Source organism: Podarcis cretensis (assembly GCF_951804945.1).
Source record: "Podarcis cretensis genome assembly, chromosome: 9".
NCBI classification, from domain to species: Eukaryota; Metazoa; Chordata; class Lepidosauria; order Squamata; family Lacertidae; genus Podarcis; species Podarcis cretensis.
This window is the reverse complement of record NC_137178.1, coordinates 68,052,598-68,078,027: the sequence shown is the minus strand read 5'-3', so window position 1 is coordinate 68,078,027 and position 25,430 is coordinate 68,052,598. Positions and strand designations below refer to the sequence as shown.

General features: G+C 42.2%; 1 protein-coding gene across 1 annotated transcript in view; it reads left to right on the top strand.

Moving 5' to 3' along the window:
- The window catches only part of STIM2 (stromal interaction molecule 2), a 73,613-nt gene that overhangs the window by 11,574 nt on the left and 36,609 nt on the right, over positions 1–25,430 (top strand). The window contains exon 2 of the mRNA XM_079989682.1: positions 20,826–20,956. Within this exon, the coding sequence (XP_079845808.1) occupies positions 20,826–20,956 (131 nt within the window). The remainder of the gene's footprint in view (positions 1–20,825; positions 20,957–25,430) is intronic.

Here is a 25,430-nt window from a genome sequence, read left to right as displayed (position 1 = left end):
ATTGATGTGGAATCTAAAAGGTAAGGTAAGGTAAAGGACCCCTTGACGGTTAAGCTGTCTATGGGGTGCGGCGCTCATCTCGCTTTCAGGCCGAGGGAACTGGTGTTTGTCCAAAGACAGCTTCCTGGGTCACGTGACCAGCATGACTAAACGGCTTCTGGCGCAGCGGGACATTGCGACGGAAACCAGAGCGCACGGAAACGCCATTTACCTTCCCGTCACAGCGGTATCTATTTATCTACTTGCACTGGCATGTTTTCGAACTGTTAGGTTGGCAGGAGCTGGGACAGAGCAACGGGGGCTCACCCTGTCATGCAGATTCAAACTGCTGACCTTCTGATCGGCAACCCCGAGAGGCTCAGTGGTTTAGACCACTGTAGGCCACCCTAGAGTTCTGTACCATAAATTAGGTTGAGATGGGAATTCTAGACCAAGATGGGTATCCTAAAGTGAAAATGATGGACCACTCTGGGGCCTGGCCTGCAGTCTGGTATCTGAAATCTAAACTGTTCTTGGCTTTGAGGGCAAAATAGTGAGGTGTCAATGGATTTTCCTGTGCAAAATAGAGATGGAAGATACTTTCAGAGATACAAATGATTGCTGTTTATGTTACCAGTGGAGGCAGTTCTTGCTGGGGAAGCCACTTTTTTCTTGCCAGGATGGCCTAATGGAGGCACTTGCTGGTATTGGCAGTTAGCCAATAGATCAGGCACATTTAGGTCATGCGTCTGGAGCACTTTGTTTGCAGACATTGCAGAGAAGTTAGTCTCCTATTAATGAAGATAGTTTGTGTGCAGCTAGGCTTACTGCTTCTTTCATCCTTGTCTTGCACAGCCTCCTGTAGAGCAATGCTAAAGAAGCCAAGGTGTTTAGCAGCATGCACAGAGTGCTAGCCAGACTGGCCACCTGCATAATAAGCACCCAAAGACTGACTCTCCATAATGAGAGTATCTATTGTAGATAGATACACCTTCAAACTTCTGTTTACTTTTATACTTTCTTTGAGGGGTTAACAAAAGGTAGCCTCTCCCCCCTTCACTGTTTATTGGACAGAAATTCTCTGTACCTGAAGCACCTGAGAGAAAGGCTGCAGTGGGATAGTGATTGACATTTAAAAGATGTTATATTTCTGCTTCAGCTTGACCACCTGTGTTTAGTCAGAAGTCCCAGTTCTAGTGAGCTATGAGCACTGTCACTTGTTTTAGCCATGTGTATTAAATATATCTTTGTTTGTTCACATTCCTTTCAGTGTTCGAAACTCCCATTGTTCTAGGCGCATTTTGCGACAGGGAATTTCATCAGTGCAAGCATTTTCAGATCTCTGGGTGCAGTACTGTGCCTAAGATTTCAGATTAAAATGGCAGAGTGGAAGGAAAGGAGGACCTTTTCCTGTCTCCCCACTTCCAGCTACTCTCTGAAGACTGGAGAAGAGACCCTCTTAAAAATATTAGGGGGTTGGGGCAGGGGAAGGACTAGACCATGTGAAAAATGAACATAATATTTTAGCTGCAGTTCATTCATTTTCAACTTTGTATTCTTGTTGTTAAAAAAGTGCACCTAGACATTCCGTTGTTGCACCCATAACCTAGGCGCAATTTAGTTCCTTGTTTTCATATGTCAGTTTCTAACACTGATTTGTCTGGGAAAAGGTGCGTAGACCTTTTTTTAAGGCTAATGACCAGGAAAGTGGGATGGTGTACCTAGGAATTCATCATGTTTTGAACACTGTGGACCAGAATTCTTTCAGCACTGTTGTACTGAGGAACATAGTCTGGTGGTTTGCCAGTTCCTTCTGAGATACCACACCCTCTTACTTTATGGCCATCACACAATAGGGGACTTGAAAAGTTTCCAAATTAAAACTTAGTACCTTCTGCTCACTTGTATTGTATTTACAAGAATAAACATGCAAGGAAAATGGAAAGGGACCATTAGTAGGAGGCAGGTATTGAGGCTTGGTTGAAATATCCTGAGATGTTTTGTTATGGTTGATATTCAGTGTTACACAGCATAGACTGATCGAAAATGTTGGACTTGCATAACTGTTTCGGTGATTCTGCTGTGAGTATGAACTTGGTTAGAACTGCCACATAGTTCTTCAATTATTTTTGTTTTTCTTAAAGACCAGCCCAACCTGCCATTTATTTACAGGATTTTTATGCTGCTTTCCAGGACCAAGGCCCTTTCAAAGTGTCTGGCAATCAAAATCATAATAAGCTGTAGCAAAACATCAGTACAAACTTCAAAACTACATTTTTTTTTAAAAAAAACCATCTTTATCATTGCCTAAAATTCAATAAGGAGGGAGCCAACTTCTAGGCCAAGGGGAGGTAGTTTCACAAACAGGATGCCACAACTGAGATGGCGCCACACTATGTACTGTGCTTAGCTGTGAGAGTGCAGTTGTACCTTGGATCCCAAATGCCATGGAATTCGGACATTTTGGCTCCCAATGCCACAAACCAGGAAGTGATTGTTCTGGTTTGTGACCATTCTTTTGGAACCCGAATGTCCAACGGGACTTCTGCAGCTTCTCATTGCCTGCAGGAGGTTCCTGCAGACAAACAGAAGCCGCTATTTGGTTTCCGAACATTTTGGAAGTAGAACGGACTTCCGGAATGGATTCCGTTCGACTTCCAAGGTACTACTGCACAAGGAAGGCCTTCTCAGCAGATCTTAAGGCATGGTCTGGCAGATAATGGAAGAGCCACTCCTTCAAGTACTTGGAATGCAGGTTGTTCAGGACTTTATATGGCAATAACAAATCTTGAATTGAGTCTTGTATCATATTGGCAGACAAAGCACTTTGTACATGTACGTTACCTATTTTATTCAAAAAAATTATGTACTGCTTGATTGGGGGTGGGGAACCTCAAAGTGGCTTTTGTGTTACATGGCCCCAAACAGAAGTACCGCTCACAATCCTCATGTTGCACCAGTTGCAACTTCTGGATTATCTTCACAAGTAGCCCAGTATAAAGCACATTGCAGTATGTTAAATGTAAGGTTACCAAAGCATGGATAACTGTTACTAAGTTATCCTAGCCCAGGAACAGCTGCAGCTATGGCCACTGATGCCACCTGGGCTTCGAGTAACAGTGCAGAATCAAGGAGTACTCCCAAGCTACAAAATTGTTCCTTCAGGAGGCATGCATCTAGCATAGGCCATACCTCCAAATCCTGGACACAAGAACCACCCATCAGCTGCACCCCCATCTTGTTGGGATTCAGCTTTAGTTTATTGACTCTCATCCAGCCTGCCTCCAGACACCAGTCCAGCATTTGCAGAGCTTCACCTCATTCATACTGGGGAGAGAGAGAGCTGGGTTCCCCCTGCATATTGATGGTGCCATGTTCCACATTACCAGATGACTACCCCCATCAGTTTCATAGAGCTGTTAAACAGCATAGGAGACAGGATGGACCACTGCCGAACCCCACAGCATAGTAGATGAGGGACCAAGCAGTAGTTCCGAAATGCTACTCTGGAAATGACCCTGCAGGCAGGAGAGGAATCACAGTATCATTATGCTTTCAATTCCCAACCCGAATTGGCCTGAATATAAGCCTCACTTTCCCCCCAAATTCCGACCGTGAAAAATTAAAGTGTGGCTTATATTCGCGACCTTATGGTATGCAGCCAGGAAGCACCCCCCACCCCCAGTATGCAGCCAGGAGCAGCGAGGAATGGAGCAGCTTTGGATATTTTTTCTTTTTTTCTTCCCTGGTCCAATTTTATAGGTGCAGCTTATACTCGGGTGTGGCTTATATTTGGGCCAATATGGTACTTGAGGAGGATTGCATTGTTGATGGTCTTAAAAGCTGCTGATAGATCAAGGAAAATCAGTGGTTTCACACACTACTTGTGTCTCTTTTCCAATAAAGGTTATCATCCAGGGCAGTGAAAACTGTTCCAGTGCCAAGAAGCCAGATTGAATCTTCCCCTTCCTCACAGTTTATCCAGCCTGTAACCCAGCTGCTAGAAAAAACCAATTCAACCTTCTTAAACTAAATGTAGCCCCATACATTTTAAAACAAAACACTACCTGTGGAACCTGACAAAGTTGAGGAAAAACACACCTAACTCATCAAAACATCTATCTTATAAACCTTACCTTATCTTATATCTCATTAGCAGTATATAAAGGTAAAGGTAAAGGTACCCCTGCCCGTACGGGCCAGTCTTGACAGACTCTGGGGTTGTGCGCCCATCTCACTTAAGAGGCCAGGGGCCAGCGCTGTCCGGAGACACTTCCGGGTCACATGGCCAGCGTGACATCGCTGCTCTGGCCAGAGCCAGAGCCGCACACGGAAACGCCGTTTACCTTCCCGCTGGTAAGCGGTCCCTATTTATCTACTTGCACCCGGAGGTGCTTTCGAACTGCTAGGTTGGCAGGCGCTGGGACCGAGCAGCGGGAGCGCACCCCGCCGCAGGGATTCGAACCGCCGACCTTTCGATCGGCAAGCCCTAGGCGCTGAGGCTTTAACCCACAGCGCCACCTGCGTCCCTGCAGTATATAAACTCCACTTAAATATATAAACCAAGACTTGAAAACCTCACTTTAGCATACCCCTCTAACAGAGTTCTCAACAGAGCACCTCTTTACCAGACCATTTGAACAAACTTCACACTTTATAACCTCACCTTTCATATACCTCCACACTAGAGAATCTTCCACCTAGACAACTAGTCCATTAATTGATTGACAGCTTCAGCAGATCACAGTCCACACAGTCGCAGGTCAAAATTCCCGACACTGACAACTTGAAACAACTACCTGGTTCAAAGAACCAAGAAGAATATGTCCAAAGATACCTGCTCACAGCCCATTGTCAAATAACCATGGAAACACTTGTGTAACCTTTTCACAGCTATTCTGGCCTGTTACTTTAGAAGTGCAAGCTTCCTTGCCACACCCCGCTACTTCCTGGTGAGGCAAAAGAAGAACTCTGTGATACACCTGAACACTATTGAAAACCATTACCTTACCTCTCTCTCTGACCTTGTACCTGTCTTTACTCTTTGGGAGAAAAAAACTGGAACAGATTGAAATGGGTCCAGATAATCCAGTTTCTGCAAGCATGCCCAAAGTTGCTGAGCCACCACCCTTTCTGCAAAGCTTAGTCGTACAAGTTTGTTCATCTTGATAATGTTGCAACACAGGAGTGTAACTCTTTTTGCTGGTGCATTGTAAAGAATTTATATCACTTCTATATTCTGTTGCACTTTGGGGAACAGTGAGCCTCTCCCTGCTACATGCTAATAATACATATATTATTAGCATGTAGCAGTACATGCATGTACATGCTAATAATACATATATTACTGAAGTAAGCAACTTCAATAATATATGACTCTTTAGTATCCCCCCTCCCCCTTATTTCCATCATAGTATTGAGGACTTCCTAGAAAGTAAACCATGAACCTCAATTTAAGAATGATTCTTTAGTTAATAATCTCAAAAAAGATCAAATATTTCAAACACTTCCCCTGCATATACTGAATGTTTGATTAAATGCGATGTAACTAAAGATGTAGTGAAAACACCAGGAGCTCATTAAAGATCCCCATATGAGCTTTAGAAGCCCTTGAATTCTAGTTTGTAATTTCAAGGCTGAGAGTTTGAGTAATTTTAGGGATTCTTGTATTTGCTTGGAAAAAAGATCTGGGATCTTTCAAAATAAGCAAATTGGGAGATGTATAATATTTGCTAAGGCAATCCTGTCTATTTCTAAGTGTAACTTAGCTTTGCAGATAGCCTATGGTTACCAGATTTTTTTAATGAATCTGGGGGCCCTTTTTTTTTTCTTTTGAAGCTGAGTAGCAACAGGGAGTCGGTAGTGGGGATGGTGAGGCAAAAGACCCTGGGCCCAAGCACACATGCATATTGTATAAATGGGCAAAGCTCTTCTTTCGCACCCTGTGAAACATAAATGCGCAGAGTTTTTAAAATTCTGGGCAACTGCTTGTCACCCACCTGTGACTACCAAGCCTCCCCCTGTCTCCTGCCCACCTCACCCTTTGTTTTGACTGAAGGGCTTTGCACCTTGCCTGACAGAGAAACTGCTTGCCTTGTGCCCCTCCTGGGCAACGGCCGCCCACCCGCAACTCCTGAGCCTCCCCTGATCTGTCAAAACAAAGGGGGAAGGGGGCAGGAGATCTGTACCGCCAGACGTCCCTGGTTCCCCTTCGGCAGTGGTGGCAGCTGTGAGTAGCTCCTGAAGCCAGCCAGAGCCAACTGCGCTACCAGGCTGGCTCCGGGCTGCTGAGGCTGCCACTGCCACATTTCCCGGGGACAGATTTGCAAATCTGGGGACTGTCCTCGGGAACCGGGGAAGTCTGGTAACCCTAAGATAACCTATCCCAGCAATGCAGATGTTTTCAAGCTTTGTATAAAGCCCATGATATAAATAGCAAGCTTGCTCTTTGTATTCCTGAAATGTTGCTACCTTTCTATTCTATCAGAATAAAAATTCATTGAGACTTGAAAAACTATTTGTGAATCAAAACTGATCCAAATTTTAAAAATCATTTTACTTATTTTTTTATTTCTCTCCTTTGGTAGGAACTTCAGAAATAGTCTAGGAAGGGAAAACAATTTCTGGTCAGACTGCAACTTACTAATGAATACTTTTGGGAGAGAGTCAAAAGATCAAGGCATGTGTTCTGGATTATAAAAAAGGAATTTAGATGCCAATGTCTTACGTTTCATTTTCTTAAATCTTTCTTCAGTAAGAAAGCAGTTACAGCATTAAAAAAAAAACAAAGTCCTTTTGTACTGTGGTTGGTAAATCTTCATTTCTGTAACATTGTGTGGTAGCTGATTAAGTCCTGTGATTTTGAGTTCAAGAGTTTTTCAAGGCTTGTGCTTGTTTTGCACATATGTAGTAAATATTACTGCACAGTAAATTATGAAATCACTAAACAAAACACTACTGAGCTTGCCGTCAATTTGTAATGCCTTGTTCAGAATAATTTAGATGGTATTTTTGCTTTAGGAGTTCTTGGTAAGTATAAATTGAGGATTTTCGAGCTTTTATTGAAATTCTGGGGTTTAAATTATTAGCACTCGGAGTGCAAATACTAGAAATGTTTATTCAGAAGCAAGCTCTACTGTGTTCAGTGGGAGTTACTTTGAGGTAATATTTCTAGGTTTTCCATTTTTTAAAGTTCATATAGTAGCTGTTGCTTTATAGGAAAGCCTTCCAAAAAACAAAATCTGTTTTCAGATATTACTGATCATCTGATGTTCCTTCTCAATATTTTTTCTTACCAATATTTTACGCCATTGACCAGTTATGAAGGCTTGACTTTATCTTCAGATTTCCCCATCTTTCTTTCCTCCTGTGTTCAATATGCTGCCCAGTTATATTGTTTCTCCCCTTGCAAATATGTACCAAAATGTATAAAACACAATATCCAATTGACAAAAGCACAAAGTGATAAATTAGTTCTTAAAAGTAAGAATCTGTAATTTACTGTAATTGGTTTTTAATTGCAGAATCTCTGATCAGATGCTGATGATCAGATGACCGACAGGATGCTTGTATCATTGTTTATGTTAAAGGTGCTTTAATGATGAGCATGTAGACTAGGCCATTAAATGCTATAAGAAATAAGGTGATTAAGACAAAGCAGATAAACTCTGAGGTGTCTTTGACAGTGCAATTCTATACATGCTGACATGCAGAACTACATCTCAAAATTTAGGACACATAGAGGAGAGTTTTGTTCTGGTTTGTGTGTTTATTTGAAAAGGCAAACCACATTCATTTATTATTATTTAGTAAATTTCTATACTTCCCTACACCTGTAGATCTAAGGGCAGTTCACAACACTTCTCTTCCTCTAGTTTCGTTGAGTTCAAAGTGACTTCCTCCTAGGTCAGTGAGTACAGGATTACAGTCGGAGAGTTCCCTAAATGTTAATAAATTATGTTGGACTCCATCTCCCATCAACCTCTTCTAGTATGGGCCATTGATTAGGAATGATGACTGGTTGTGCAGCAACATCTCAGGGGCCACCTGTTCTACCTCCTTGTTTCAAAATTGCAGGAAACTTGGTTCAGTGGTTGAACCTACCACATGCTTGCTAGTTTTGTCAGGAGTATTTGTCACATGCTTGCTATGATCTATCCATTTGTGTGTGTGTGGGGGGGGAGACTCTACTGAAAAAACTCAGTGGCTGATAGCTGCATTTTTAATCTGCTGTGATAAAAATAGAATTGAGAAGGTGTAAAAGGAAGATGATACATATCAAAAGGGAGGGACGTATCTGTAGTGGTATATTTGCTATGTGGAAGGTACGTGAAGGGTAGCAGTATTTAGCAAGCACAGCAGTTTTTGTCTTCTTGCAAAGAGATGTATAAAGTACCAATTTCCGTATTTGGTAAAGTGCTAGTAGAAACTTACGTCGTTTAGGTCCAACAGGACTCCAAAACGCAGGAGAAAGCTCTGGGTTTGTAAGTTTCTTTTAATGACTGTTGCAGATGACCTAACAAACTTTAAAGCAGAGATAGGAACCTGTGGCTCTCCAGATTATGTTGAATTTGAACTCGCATCGCCCAATTCTGCCTGGGCAGTGTTAACAGCTGATGAGAGCTGTAATTGAACAACATTTTGAGGGCCACAGGTCCTCCCTTGTTCTAAGGCGTTCCTGAATAGGAACCCCCTGTTTGCCTGTGAATAGCACCCACGTACAAGAGGTCTGTTTTATTCACCATGGGTAGTGTGTGAACATGAACAACTGAAGACTTAGTGTGTGAATTATGGTAGGGTTTACATAGAAGTTTCATTTTCCAGTTTTCTCAAGCTTCTCTAGCAATCCAGTCTTACGAGTTGTGTCCAGTGCTGTCTGTGTGGAAGTGAAACAGACTTAAGATCACACAGTGAGACTTCATCTTCCTTTCCCCACCCCTGCAACCTTCTGTGCACCGCATGCAACGTTGGATCCTGTCTTTAGTCATTAGGTCATTAGTCATTAAGTCCAGTTGCGGACGACTCTGGGATTGCGGTGCTCATCTTGCTTTACTGGCCAAGGGAGCCGGTGTTTGTCCGCAGACACCTTCTGGGTCATTCTGGCAAACCAGAGCAGCGCACGGAAACACCATTTACCTTCCTGCTGGAGCAGGACCTATTTATCTACTTGCACTTTGATGTGCTTTCGAACTGCTAGGTTGGCAGGAGCAGGGACAAAGCAACGGGAAATCACCCTGTCACGGGGATTCAAACCAATATCCTTCTGATCAGCAAGCCCTAGGCTTTGTGGTTTAGACCACAGCGCCACCCTGCCCTGTCTTTAGTAGTTAGTTGTATGTAATTCTAATTTATCCTTTCCCAACCTGGTGCCCTCCAGATGCTTTGGACTTCAACTCCCATCATCGCTGACCATTGGCCATGCTGCCTAGGTCCGACGGGTTTTGTGGTCCAAAACCTGTGGAGGGCACCAGGTTGGGAAAGACTGCTTTAGCGATTGCAGAAAGCAATATGTTTTCCTTAATTCTAATGCGGGCTCTGTGTGTGTATTCAAATGAAATGTCTCTTGATTTGTTTAGGAGTGGCATTTCAAGCTGCTTACTTTAAAGTTTAGAGTGACTGATGCATTGCAGTTAAAGCCAAGAGGTTTGTCTCCTTTAACAGTGCATGTAAAGTCTTCCTCCCATTTTGGCTTAAAATTTCAATTTTCTGCATATTTGCATTTCTTATGACTTGATTATGTTATGCTTTCATGCATGCACAGAATATAAATCAGATGCCACAGCAAACTCCAGCATCTGATTAGAAAGGGTTTATTGCAAGATGGCAAGATGTCTATCATTGCCTGCACAAATGTATTGCACAATATCCTTTTTGAACACTGCAAATGTGCACTGCTGGACAGTTTCTGACTTGCAGCAATGATGATGATGATGATGATAATAATAATAATGATGATGATGATGATGATGATGTTATTTATAAGCCGCCCATCTGACTGGGTTGCCCCAGCCACTCTGGGTGGTTTCCAACAGATTATAAAACTACAGTAAAACCAAACATCAAACTTCCCTATACAGGACTGCCTTCAGATGTCTTCTAAAAGTCAGATAGTAGGCAGATTGATCGACCCTTCTTCTAGGCAATGAAGGGTACAGGAAATTATAAAACACATGGGCAGCTTTTGTGGTCTCAAGAGCTGCAGCTGGAAGTGTCAAAGAGGTGCATGAAGTTTAGGAGCTACAGTTTGGTGACCCCTGAACCAAACTGTCCTATTCATTACAGAGGGAGAACCATGTATGAAATTTTGAGAATAGTTGTAGTTCTATTTGAAGGTAGCAGTTCTATTTGAAGGTAGTAGAGAAACTTTCTGGCAAGAGAAGAGGGGGATCAGTACCTAGGTTGTAGGTGGAACTTATTCGGGATGGTAGGAATGGTATAGTTACAATCAGATGGAACAAAAGGATAAACCTTTTGGGTTTTGTGGTATTCCTCTTTCTGTATTCATGTAGTCTTTAAAGCTTGCAGTTTGCCCTTGATCTTGCTGCAGTTGGTTTCCTCCCCTGCTAACTCTGTTCATGTTGCCTTGACAAATACTTCTAGTCACCCACTAAAAACAAAAAAAACCTTTATATATCAGTCAAGATGCTGCCATCTCCCTTTCACCAGTATAGAGGAAACACTGTGAAGCTAAGAACAGATTGTCTCCCTGTTTGTGTTTCCTTTGCTTGGCACTGCAGCCATTTCCAGTTGCTATGATGAACCATTTACAGAGGAAGTTCGCTCAGCCACTTCAATTTCTTTCTTACCCGGGAATATGTTGAATACTGATAGGAACTTCAGAACAATGCAGCCGAAGTATTCTTTCCTTGAGCATGTGTATTACAAAATGCCAAACTTAGAAATCACAAATTGTAGGGTTGGAAGGGACCTCATAGGTCATCTAGTCCAACCCCCTGCAGTGCAGGAATCACACCTAATTAATGCCTGACAGATGACCATCTAACTTTTGTTTAAAAACTTCCAGTGAAGGAGAGCACAAGGGAGTCTATTCCATTGTTGAACAGCTCTTAGCATCAGAAAGTTCTTCCTAATGTTCAGGCGGAAGTGCCTTTCTTCTAATTTGAATCCATTGGGTTGGGTCCTACCCTCTGGACCAGCAAAAAAAAAAACAAAGCTTGCTCTATCTTCCATATGGCAGCCCTTCAGATATTTGAAGATGGCTATCATATAACCTCTGAGACTTCTCTCCTGTACAGCAAACTTACATAACTCCCTCAACTGTTCCTAATAAGCCTTGGTTTCCAGATCCTTGTATCATTTTGGTCAGCGTCCTCTGCAGACGTTCTCACTTGTCAGCATCCTCTTGAAACTGTGGTGCCCAGAACTGGACACAGTACTCACCGTGGGGTCTGACCAAGGCAGAATGGAGTGGAACTATTGCTTCCCTCTTGTTAAATAGACTTATTAGCTTGAATTTCACACTGCTGTACTAGTTGGTCTTCGGTCACACATTTTGCTACTTGAAGGCATGAGGTGAGTCAAGGTCAGTGTTGGAAACTGAGATATGAAAGCCAGGAGCTAAATGGCACCTTAAGCCTAGGTTATGGGCGCAACAACGCAATGTCTAGGTGCGGGTTTTTTTAATAACAAGAATACAAAGCTGAAAATGAATGAAATGCAGCTAAAACATTGCGTTCATTTTTCACATGGTCTAGTCCTTCCCCTGCCCCACACCCTAATATTCTTAAGATGATCTCTTCTCCAGCCTTCAGAGAGTAGCTGGAAGTGGGGAGGCAGGAAAAGGTCCTCCTTTCCTTCCACTCTGCAGTTTTAATCTGAAATCTTAGGGTGCAGTACTGCGCCCAGAGCTCAGAAACTGCTTGCGCTAATGAAATTCCCAGTTGCAAAATGCGCCTAGAACAATTGGAGTTTTGAACACTGGCCATGGTCAAATTGCACCATTCCTATGTGCATGCATAGCAGATGGCTTTGGGGTTTTAATGAAGTCACTGATACAACCTTCTCTTTCTGTAAAATGCATTATGCAAATATTAGCATTGCCACTAACATTTTGGTGCCTGGAAAACTGACAGTGAAGAATTACATAACTAAATTTGTGGGTACATCTGCAGAACAGGTTTAATTTTAAATATGGTGCATTCAACTCTTTCGTAGGAGGTAGCATATTTCTTTTGAATTGTGTTGCCTAGATATTAGGTGGTAAATGATTACCAGATGGTGAGGACAGTGTGTGTAATCGGGATCCTCATTTACTACTCACTTGTCTTACAAGTGTGGTGTTTACGACTTTTCACAGTACACTTCAAAGGAAACCCTCTGCTAGCCACTTGTCATATCAGAGGGTGGACTTACCACCTGCATCATGTTGGTTCGTAACTCCGAACTTTTTTTCAGCCTCTGCTATCACAGAGATAGCAGCTGCTACCTTTATGTACCAGGGGTTATACTTCCCTTTACACATTGATGTACCAGTGTACACAAATTGATATGGCAGAGAAGATTTTAATATGTGAACTGGCCCCTAGAGCAGTTGTGCATAAGATGTAGAAAACTGCACTTAAACAGAAACAGCTGAGACACACTTTGCCCTCTCTCTTGTATATATATTGTCACAGTAAGGTGCTTTTTTAGAGTTGTGAAGATGGTTTTGTTGTCGTGGCAGTATTGCCCATACTGTATATACTTGACTGTCCATTGCCTACAGCAAATAGCATGTTAGGTTTGGGTTGTGTTTTTACAAATTGTTTGTTCATAGATAACAGTAGGATGAAAGAAATATATGTACACATTTCTATTCCATTTATGTCCAAGTTTTCCATTTTATTCTCCCTACAACCCTAACAAGCTGAGAAAGAAACTGGCCCAAAGGCACCCAAATAGGTTAATGGGTGAGTTGGGATTTGAACCCGGATCTTCCCTAGTTCTATGCTAATGGGCAGCTGTGTCTGTCCAACCACTTCCAGCTCTTAGAGTGCAATTTTGTACGTCTGCTTGGAAACAAGTCTCATTGTGTGGTCAATGGGGTTTATTTCCAGGTAAGTGGGTATAGGATTGCAGCCTTAGAACCGTTTTGGTCTTCAGCCTATGTTCCAAAGGTCAGATAAAAAACCCTTCCGTCGTGATGCATAAATTATAGTAATTGTCTTTACAGATGGAATTGATTTGCAAAACAGCTACTAAGCTGCGGCTGTAGAGAACATGTTATTGCACTGATTTACTAGCTTCCCTGTCGAATACCAGGGCAAATCCAGGATATCAGCCTACATCTTGAAAGTCCTTAATGGAACTGGCTCTGGTTACATGTAAGGACAAACTCTCCTGTGTTAGCATGACCTCCTTGAACAGCTGTGTTAAGTTTAAAACAATGGAATCAGTGACTTGATGGGAAGCTTGTTTTAAAGGGGGCTTTTGGAGTTGACTGTTCAAAGAAGAGATTGACTCTCTGGAAACTGATCTAATTGTTGTGGTCTTGCCACTTTCCCTGTTATTACTCTCTTGCTGTTTTCATGCTGGTGTTTTCACAGAGGTGGCAGTGTTAGTGTGCTGCTCATTGGGAATCATGGAGTTAAAGATTCAGTTCCCTTGCCATACATCCAGACAACTTTATTTTTTATAGAATATTTATTAAGGTTTTTAATAATAATACAATAAAGATAAAAAGAAAAAAAAAGAATAAAAATAGTAACAAAAATACAGAAGTAAAAATAATTAAAAAGAAAAAAATAAAACATGCAGATTTTCCATTTCTCATTTTCCTTTAACATGTTTCCCGGACCTCCTCATGCCTCCCTTTTTTGTATTCCAATTCAAATTGTTAGTTCAGCAAATCCTTGCCATTAAGTTTTAACCTGTTTCTAAGCCTATTTCTCATATTCCCTTAAAACATTACAGCTGGAAACCACTTAATTTCTATCCAACATCATTCTAACATTCATTAATTTTGCAATATTTCTGTAGATAGTCTTTAAATTTCTTCCAATCTTCTTCCGCCGACTCTTCTCCCTGGTCTCGGATTCTGCCAGTCATTTCTGCCAATCCCATGTAGTCCATCACCTTCATCTGCCATTCTTCCAGAGTGGGTAGATCTTGTGTCTTCCAGTACTTTGCAATAAGTATTCTTGCTGCTGTTGTAGCATACATAAAGAAAGTTCTATCCTTCTTTGGCACCAATTGGCCGACCATGGCCAGGAGAAAGGCCTCTGGTTTCTTCAGGAAGGTATATTTAAATACCTTTTTCATTTCATTGTAAATCATTTCCCAGAAAGCCTTAATCCTTGGGCACGTCCACCAAAGGTGAAAGAATGTACCTTCATTTTCTTTACATTTCCAACATTTATTATTGGGCAAATGATAGATTTTTGCAAGCTTGACTGGGGTCATGTACCACCTGTAAATCATTTTCATAATATTCTCTCATCCAGACAACTTTAACTTCCCCCAGATGTGTTTCATTGGCCTCTGTTTCTTTATGGTGCATGGAGTAGTTAGCATGGGAGTGTGTGATTGTTTTATAGGCATGTTCTGCATGATTCTTAAGAGTTCTCTTAATCAGGAAGGCTAAGAGACAAACATGCTGTGGTTTTAGGTTTTCTGAAGTGCATTGGCTCCTGCATTGGGCTCAAAGGTATTTCTGTGCAGCTGGAGGTGCTCTCTCCTCTCCCCCATCCCCAATATTGGGCTTTCTTCCCATTTATTACTGACCATTAGTGATTGTATTGTGATTTGTATTTTTACTACACCACTCCCTTTGTTAAAAATGGTGTGTGCTGTGGCCTAGATTGCCCTGTGTCTTTCAATCTTTAAATTGCTACTCTTCTATTTTCCAGACTAGGCTTTTCATGTGCACAAAAATTATGATCTCTGCACCATTTTTTCACATTTCTTAAAAAGAGCCTCTTATTTAAACCAATATTTGACATCTGTATTTTTGGTGTTTTCTTGCTTTTCAACATCATCTTGTTCCTCTCGCTGCTTGACTTGTGTGATTGCGTTAGTGACACATTTCACCTGTCATCATGATATCAAAGATGGCCATAAACAAAATTCTGTGAAGCTTGTCTCAGAATTGGTTTTCTTAGAGAAAATGAACCTGGCATACATACTTCAGTTATTTCCAGACCAGATGACTGTGCTATTCTGTATATGGGGGCTATCTTTTGAAATTCTGACATACTGAAAATGTCTTTAAAATGTCCGTTAGTCCAAAATGTGGCAGCTGGACTCTTGAGTGTTGGCTAATCATTGGCATGTTTAACTCCAATCTTGTTTCAGCTTGATTGGTTCCCTTCGTTTTTGAAAAGTCTTTAAATGATCTTGATCTGCCATGCAGACCTGCCCAGGCTTTAAGAACTTCCCTTGGAGTCCTCACCACCATTTTGGGCTGTTAAATGAGTGAGCATAAGAGATGTGGCTGTTTTAGTGATGGTGCCAATGCTATGGCTCATCTTCAGTGGTGATCTCTCTGGCTCCCTCTTTTGGTCCATTCAGACACAAATAGAAAACACTTATACAGTAATGTATAATTCAATTGCTTTTCAAAAATTATTTTTAACATGATTACTGCTTTTTCAGATTACATATCTCTAAATTGCTTTTTCTTCATTCCCTTTTTGTAACTGTGTTTATTTTATTTGCTTAGAAATATATTGTACTTCTCTTCATCTTAACTGCTGGGTGTTCTATGGGCAGAAGAACAGTAAAAAAATTTAATAGCAAGAATAATATTGATAATCTAAAGGCATTCTTTTAGTCTTAAGTAAAATAGAACATAGGTATGTTGTTAAGAATTACGTTTTTTAACTTTTATCAATCCCCACCCCAGCTATAATTAAACTGGCCTTTATTTTTCATAAAATGACTTGTTTCTTAATTTCAAACTGTTCACTGTTTTCCCTTCATGTTCCTCACTCTTGAATGCCTTCAGGAACTTGATCTGTGAGCGGTATCAAGTGTTCTTTCGACAAATGCTCAAGGGAACCGACACTGTTTTCCGCTCCCTTGTATAAAAAAGCACATAACGTTTTACATGAGAAAAATAGCACCTATTTGTCCATTGTAAAATTAAGAGGGTTATGAGGAACAAGTTGTGTAAAAAGTAAGTCCAGTGTCTTAGGAGTAAACTTTTAATTACAAAGCGTTGGGCTCTCTTTAGTGGATGCCTCATGTCTGTGACCATAGTTGGTACTTACTTTGGTGTGGACTGCAAGTGAGAACCAGCCCCTCCCACTGCTACAATACAGATTCCCTGATTATGTGTGTGTGTGTGTGTGTGTGTGTGTGTAATAGAATGGGGTTTGACATACTTTAGAATCTAGATTTTATTTGCAATGTGGTACCCCTGCACATTTAATTTATGGTTGTATTTACCCTACCTTTCACAAAGTGGTCTTAAGGAGTTTACAATAAAAACATAAGAAAATAAGCAATGACACAAATAACCATAAAAGGAGCAAATAAACCTGTAAACATAAACCAATAAAGCCAGAAGTTATGACCAAAATAAAAACAACAGATAAAAGATAAATAGCTGTGGCTCCAATGCCATTAAGAACCATTAAAGGTACCTGAGAACAGAACTGCTTGGTGCTTAACAAGTAATGAGGATACTTCTCAAAGACAGCCTCATCTACAACATGTTGTAGTTGTCAACACTGGATTCTAAGAGAACATTGATATCTGTAGCCAGAGAAGAGATGCAGCTGATATCCCCAGTGAAACTGATTAAAAGCAGCATTTTGTCATTTTTGCATCATCACAAAGGTTTAGCCTATGCTGTGATGAAATATGATTCAAAGTATGGGACAATTCAATCTACGTTTGTGAAGAGATATGAAATTTAGTACTGGTAACTTGCAGCTTACGTGAGAGTTGGCTTCTGAGGGTCTATGTGTAAATACAAAATCATGTAAAACCAGGAACATGCAGAACCTTCCCTCTGTATGACCATCCCTACCTGTCTGGAACAGGCATTGTCCACCACACCTTGCTTACTGAACTCTGTAAAGGATGGGCAAGCCTCCAGGGCCCTCACATGACCGTCCCAGAGTCCAGTAAATGAGGCGGAGTGCTTAAAAAACTCCCTCCATAGCTGGTTTTACTGTGATCGGCAGGAAAATACAAATGGAGAGCTAGAAAAGCCGCTGTGGAAAGAGCTTATTGAAGCCACTGAACTTCAAGCGACAGCAAAGGATGCAGAAGTACCCCTAGTCTGTGTACCCGCTCTTTCAGAGGGTGGTTAACTCCATCAAAAGTAGGCAGCCTTCCAACACAAGAAGTCCCAATAGTGGAGGAATGGCAGATGAAGATGATGGACTTTTCGGAGCTAGCCGACCTGACTGGAAGAGTCCGCGACCAGAAGGAAGAGGAGTACCAGGGGAAATGGATGAAATTCAAAGACTATTTAGTTAAATCTGCTAAGATAACTTACCGTATTTTTCGCTCTATAAGATGCACCAGACCACAAGACGCACCTAGTTTTTGGAGGAGGAAAACAAGAAAAAAAATATTCTGAATCTCAGAAGCCAGAACAGCAAGAGGGATCGCTGCGCAGTGAAAACAGCAATCCCTCTTGCTGTTCTGGCTTCTGGGATAGCTGCGCAGCCTGCATTCACTCCATAAGGCGCACATACATTTCCCCTTACTTTTTAGGAGGGAAAAAGTGAGTCTTATAGAGCAAAAAATACGGTAACTGGAAAAACTTGCAAATATCAGATAGGCCTAGGATTTAAATATATGATGTTAGAGAATAATATCTTTAAAGTTAAAATGAAAAGGAAGAAAGATGTTAAGTGATTAAGTTAATTTTATGAGAAAATTGGTTTTGGAAAACTGTTACAATGAAATACACTGAAATTCAGCTTCGGGGATTTGAGGAAGTCACTCAACAATGTTACTAAGATTGGATTAAGTACAGTTAATATGTTTGTTTGTTTGTTTGTTTAAAAATTCTGGAAAATCAATAATTTTTTTTGAACAAAATCAAAAACAGAAGGAGGCAGCCTTCTATCCATGCGGTCTAGGGAACCACCCACTAACAGTGCCTCAGTCTTGTTTGGATTACGCTTCAGTTTGTCGGCTCTAATCCAGTCCATTGCCAAAGACAGTAATGGTCCAGCGAAAGTAAGGCCATGTGCCATCAGCATATTGCTGACAACTTCCTTCAAAACTCTGGCTAGCCCCCCTCAGTGGTTTCATGTTGATGTTAAACAGCATGGGGGATAAAATTGAATCCTTAGGAAACCCACATTGAGAGCACCACAGGGCCGAAGAGCACACCCCAAGCGTCACCCTCTGGAAACGACCATCCAAGTAGGACCGCAAAGCTGTGCCATCCATCCATAACTCAGACAGCTGCTCCAGAAGGCTATCATGGTTGATGGTATTGAAAGACGCTGAGAGGTCAAGGAAAATGAAGACATTTCCCCTGTCTCTCTCCTGACAGAGGTCATCATACAGGGCGACCAAAGCTGTTAATTAAAAGTTAATTAGGGGACTTCCGTTCTGGATAAGCTGTCATTTAATAGCAATAACTTAGATTTCCTCTGTGGTATACAATATGTTTCCTGCAGGAAAATAAATTGAAAGCACATTTAAGTTTGATGGCCTTGTCGGAAGCCAAGAACTAATTTACACAGAATGCTTAAATACTTCTCCTTTCCCTCGTTTTCTGCAGAATCTTTTGTGAGGAAGAATGCTTTGTGCTGTGCAATAAAATTCAGACAGGTCATAACAGCACAGGCTGGCATAAGAGCTCTGCTGGATCAGACCAAGGGCCTTTTGGATCCAGATGCCTATGGGAAGCCCACAATTTCTGTTTGTGGAAGAAAATTAAGAAGGACTTGTGGCACCTAGTAGTACAGTCGGGGAGCTACTGGTGACCCACTGGTACCACCTCACCGCTGCCCAACTTCCTCTTTAACTGCATGGCTGCTTCTACTTCCTTTATTTGCATTTCTGGCATTTCTACCTCCTCTTGTCCCCAGCTCTTTGCAGGGAGATTCCATTTAGCTGTTCTGACCAAAACATAGTATTATAGGATGAAGAAGCTTGGACCGCTTCTAGTCTATTGTAATGGGTGCTTCCAGCAAATTTGTTCTACACTCTTGCACTCCACATTATGTGTGGACTTTCCCACCCCCACTATTGTATGTTTGTATGAAAAACACGCATGTTAGAGAAGCTATTAACAACCGCTTCCCAGTAATAAGTTATTTTGTACTTGCTGCCTTTTAGTTTATTACCCCTCTTTATTATTATCCCCCCCCTTTTAAGTAACCTTTTATTGGATTTTATAAACAAGGATCATAGGAATAATAAACTGTATAAATAAAAAGACCAAGTCTTCAAATGCCATTTGTACATCGCAAAAATAGCATAATAAATTTGCAATAATATCTACAATATCTATGATTCATTATTAGTGGTCAATGTACAAGTCTTTGGTTTAAATAAACCAAGTGGAGTGGATTAAATAAAAACAGCAAGTGGAAACAGGATAGAACTGCTTGGCTCTGTTTTGTTTAAAGCTTCCTATCTTTATTATTAATATTCACACACTTTTGTGTGTGTGTGTGTGTGTGTGTGTATACATACATATATATATATATGTGTGTGTGTGTGTGTGTGAGAGAGAGAGAGAGAGAGAGAGAGAATATGAAGACTAGAATTGCCACATATGAGGGTCATTCTTACCTGATTAACATGTGGCTGAAGAAGAGGCCAGGGATTTGATGAGCAAAACCTATGTTAACTGATTCAGCCTGTGTGGTCCAATGTTCTTGTATGCTCTGTAGTGGCATTGTTGTGAAGCATTTCCCATGCTATATAGGAGTGTGTGAATTGCAGGTCCTGGCATGTTGCTCACCATCCCCAACCCGTATAAATAAAAGACCACTAAGACTGGTTTGGACTGAAAAAGGTCACAACTTTATTGAATACAGATGAAGGAGGTTTGGCTTGGGCACGGGGCAGTTGGGATACTTCCGGCCTGCCCACCAGAAGTGATTTGTAGGTCAATTCAGGTGCGGATTCCTAAGACTTACATCAAATAGGGTGACCCCCCACAGGGACCACTGTCTGGGGCAGTGCCTTCTGCCCTGGCCCTGCCTGGGCAAGCGGACATGTCCACTCCCCTCCCCGAATCCCTTTAATGGGGATACCTCAGCATTTGCAGGGGCAGGTGGAGACTACAACCTCCCCTCCATCCAAAATAAAGGATTGCCCCAATGCCCAACCCAGTTGTGATGATTGCTATGAAGTAGGCAAAACCACTGGGCTGGAGCCAATTTGCATGGTGGACCAATTTGTACCCGGCCCCATAAAATGGCAACCACCGTAGCCACAGCAAAGTTCTTGACTATGAGCTTGAACCAAGGGTGGGCGGGCGGGGAATACAATGAAGGAAAAGCAGGTAGGGTCCCAGGTGAGGGCTGTTTAAATAGCCATGAAGCAGACCGCTTCGTCAGCTCCACATCCTGGCCCAGTCTGTGTCCAAGCCTGCATCCCCATTCGCCAAATCAGGATGCAAGCCAGGATCCAGCTCCTGATAGGCGGTGGGGGCTTATGGTTCCGCCACCTATCAGGAAGGGGCACTGATGTTATGATTCCCTTGTCGGGGCCCCATTGGAGCCTCAGCCATTCTGCAGTGCCACCACACCGAAAGGGTAAGCGGACTTGGGCCAATGACAGTTCAGTAGCATGGAACTTGGGCCCCACTATTATGAATTGAGATTTATAATTCCTAAAAACTTGAAAGTAGCGTTTCGTTTCCTCCATTTCCCTCTTGAAGCCCAAATTGTTAAGAATTGTTTCTGATTTTTGTCCTTTAGATCCTTGCCATTTACTGAGTCCACCATGTTTCACTGAGGAAGATAAATACAGCCTGGAAGCTCTTCGCACAATTCATAAACAAATGGATGATGACAAAGATGGGGGCATTGAAGTAGATGAAAGTGACGAGGTACGTGAAGAAAATATATTACTCTGAATATCTTCCTTAAAAATGGAATTATGTATGAAAAGGAGCACATAAACAATTAACTTACCACTGTTTCGTTGTACCCCTTGCAGCTATGGAGTTTATGCTTTACATTAGTGGTGCTGCTTTTCTGGAAAATTTTGAACCAGAAATTTTGCTGATACTCTACAAATGATCTAATTTACTTGTATTAGGAAGCAAAACAAGATCCTTTGAAACTTTCATACTCGTCTAAGCTCATATTTATAATTGTCGTCCGTTCATTGCTACTAATGAACTTACAAAGAAAATTTTGCTTACCATTTATAGTCAAATACCGTATTTTTCGCACCATAGGGCGCACCGGACCATAGGGCGCACCCAGTTTTTTTGGGGGGAAATAAAGGGGAAAAAATTATTTCCCCCCCAGGTGCGGGGCTGGGGCGGGGGAAGCTCAAGCTTCCCCCGACCCCAGCCCCCAAACAGGCAGCTCTCTGCAAGCCGTGGGAGCACTCCTGCTGCTTGCGGAGAGGTCCGCGAAGCCTGGACACGCTGAGCTCAGCGCGCGCAGGCTTCAACATGCAGGCAAGTCTCCGCAAGCAGTGGGAGCGCTCCCGCTGCTTGCGGAGAGGTCCGCGAAGCCTGGGCGTGCTGAGCTCAGAGCGCGCAGGCTTCAACATGCAGGCAAGTCTCCGCAAGCAGTGGGAGCGCTCCCGCTGCTTGCGGAGAGGTCCGCGAAGCCTGGGCGTGCTGAGCTCAGAGCGCGCAGGCTTCAGCATGCAGGCAACTCTCCGCAAGCAGCGGGAGCCCAGCGCTGGGCTCCCGCTGCTTGCGGAGAGGTGTGCGAAGCTTGGAGAGCATGAGGGGTCGGTGCACACCGACCCCTCTCACTCTCCAGGCTTCAGCGAAAGCCTGCATTCGCACCATAGGACGCACACACATTTCTCCTTCATTTTTGGAGGGGAAAAAGTGCGTCCTATGGTGCGAAAAATACGGTATATTGAAATAGACCAATTCAGCTGTCTATGAAACATATCAATCCTTTTGAGATCTTCCCTGAAGATATCCCCCTCCCGCCTTCCCCCCTCCCCGAATTTGCCCCCTCCCCCTTAGATCTTCCCTGAAGATATCCCCCTCCTGCCTTCCCCCTCCCCGGATATGCCCCCCTCCCCCCTGAGATCTTCCGTGAAGATATCCTCCTCACTCCTCCCCCCTGTGTCCCCCTCAGACCGTGTCCCCCTCCTTTGCTCCCTCTCCCTTCAGCCCACCCCCGAATATGCCCCCTGCCCCCTGCCCCCTGAAACCCTTCCCCCCAATCACTCCCAGAAAAGATCCTTCCGTATGTCCCCTTCCCCCCTCTAAGAGACCCTGTTTTGCACCCCTCCCAGCTCCAACCTTACCCCTGATACCCTTCTGCACCCCGGAACACTGGGCTGAGTACGACTAAGCTGCAGTTGTTGGTAAGTATGACAGCCCAATGGGTTATTGTCTGTCCAGGTGCTAATCTGCAAAAGAATCACAGACATGATAGTTGCTTCCCCAAAGAAGCAGAAACTATGAGAGAGTAAACAATCTTTACACAACCATAGTGATGTAAAGTATTATGCCAAAATAAGTGCCAAGTTTTAAAACTAAACAGTAATCTAAGTATTTTGATTTACTTTGCAATAAGAAAATGTTACCGAATTCTATTTTTAGTAAACTGTATGGAGATTATTAGTGAAGCAGAGAACAAGGGAAATAGAAATGGAAGAGAATCTTGCTGGATTTTCTGTGCTTACTTTGACAAAGCACTGCTTTTAAAAATTTTTGAGTAGGAGTGCCAAGTCTTCAGCTTATACAGCTGTCCATAGTGTATTACTGTCACTGCTTTTCTTACCCTGCTACAGCTGTTTGCTTTTTTCATATACAATTTTGCATCATATCACTTCATAGGAAACTCTACTATATTCATGAGCCTCTTTAAGGATCGCTAGTCTATTAAAAAGTTTTGTTAGTGGGCCAAGAACATGCTTTCTTTAAAAACTCCAAATTAACCTCTACAATTTAGTCATGTTAAATTTTCAAAATTTAGCCATACTTTGATGATAACTATTTGGCATTAAAAAAAAAAAATGCTGTGAAAAGTTTGGCAGTTCAGTTGTAACCAGTAGTGCAGAGAAAATAACACATGGATTGCGAATGTTAGCAAACATTTGGGGAGAATCTTATGCATTTTCGAGCGCAGTTGTTACTATAACTCTGGAAAAGAATAGCGCTGTGCCCGATGGGGAAGTGGAAAGTTCAGTTGTAACCAGTAGTGCAGAGAAAATAACACAGAAGTCTAAACATGGACTTTTTCTAGGATAGGGATTGTGAATGTTAACAAACATTCAGGGAGAATATCATGCATTTTCAAGCACAATTGCTACTATAACTCTGGGGCGGGGGGGGGGGGAATAGCACTGTGCCCAATGGGGAAGTGGAAAATGGTCACATTCATTTTAATGCTGTCAGAAGCAAAGTTGCACATTTAGGAATACAGAATGTAGGGCAGGGTACAGGAAAGCTGCCGATGGTACGAACTTGACCCTTACTCCTCAGTCTCGAGCATGTCCTGGCCTCCAGTGTAGCAGTCACTATGAAAGGCAGTAGAAGGTGTGAATTGCTCAGCTGCTTCTGCTCCTCTTGATTTAGGACAGCTTGTATAACAAGGTTGGAGGTGTAAGGAAGAGGCATTTTGAATCCGCCCCTCTCCCATGCTATGGACAGACTTTATGCTAAAGCAGACTAGAAAAAGTGGGGTGAGCTTAAATGCTGTATGCTTTCAACTCATGCCACAGAGTATAAATGACTATTTTAAGATACAGTGGTACCTCGTGTGACATTAACATATGATAGAGTACTGGAGGTAAATAGTTAAACAGGTTGCCCAGTCAGGACCTAGGGGGGTGGAGTCAGTGGGACTATAAAACCAGTTCTGGGTGGAGTTCATTGGGAGTTGTTGGTGGGTAGCTGGTTGGTTTTAGTGGGTTGGCTGGTTGGGAAAGGCAGTTGGTAATAGAGAGACAGTTAGGGCAGTGGGTTCTTGAGCGCGGGGAGGTAGAAGAGAGAGAGAGGAAAATAAGACTAAGAAAGTAAAGAGCAACAATGTTTGGAATGCCGTAAAAGTTTGTGTCTGAAATAAAATACATTCTTCTTTATTAGTTGAGAAGCTGACTGAGACTGAAGTGATTTTACCAGGGAGGACCTGGTTGATGGCAGCAGATTAGTGGTGTACGGGTCAATAGTCCGTGAGACGACCGGGGGCTCCGTATGAACGCCACGCCTCGGTTTAAGAACAGCCCTGTTTATGAACTATTTGGTAGTGTTCAAAACTGGAAGTAGTGTTCCAGTTTGCGAACTTTTCTTTGGTCTACAAACGGAAGCTGAACGGTGGAAGGGCACCGGCGGCGGGAGGCCTCATTAGGGAAAGCGCACCTTGGTTTAAGAACAGCTTTGGTTTAAGAACGGACTTACGGAACGGATTGAGTTCATAAACCAAGGTACCACTGTACCAGTTCCTCGAAACTGCAGAAGGGAAGACTGCTCTTACGTTCATGTCCTGCTTGCTGTGGCCACAGACTAGATGGGGCATTGATCTGTTCCAGCAGACTCTTCTAACTGGGTTTACTGAGCATTCGAGCAGCTTTTATAGGATAATAAAAACAAGTCACAAATGGACGTCCCTTATGTATGTGATTCAGCATCCCCCCACTTTTCCCATAGTTGCTAGAAGGTATTTGGGGGGGAAGTATGTCTGAGACTTTGGAAAGCTGCCTCCCAAGAAGAATCAACAGTCTGACTCTATAAAGCGGGTTCATATACTGTACAGATTTCAATCCTGCATTCAATGTGTGAATATTAAGGAAAAACAGTTCATGCTTATTACAATGAACTTACATTTATTGGTCCAAATTGAGCTTGGAAATGGCCACATAGCTATTGATTTTTCTGGCAATAGTGCTCATGTGACAATACTACTCCAATTCAAGACAATTTTGTGTTAAACCTTTTATTTACGATTTTTTAAAAAACCTAACTCTATGTCATTACATATCAAATGAAGAGAATCCGTTGGAAACATTTAGCAAAACCTACATAGGAGTGTTGGAATGTTCTCCTCCAATCATACTAAAACATTGTCTTCAGCTTTCATAGCGTGTCTTAATGTTGCTAGATTTCTCCTACTTTCATGGAACATGGGTTGCAGATTAAAAATAAATAAGTCCAAAGCAGCTTTCTATCGGTCATCCAACTAAAACAACTAAAAAGCACAAATTAAATTGACAAAGCAGAACCCCATACAGCATTAAAAATATATTAGTCATTCAACCTGGCTAACCCTGCCAAAGAGATGGGCAGAGCCCATTCCATTGATTTAGCTGAAAGGCTAGCTCTAGTTGGCTTCTCTCTGTGAACTATTTACATTTCATTATAAGTTTAAGAACTGTTGCCT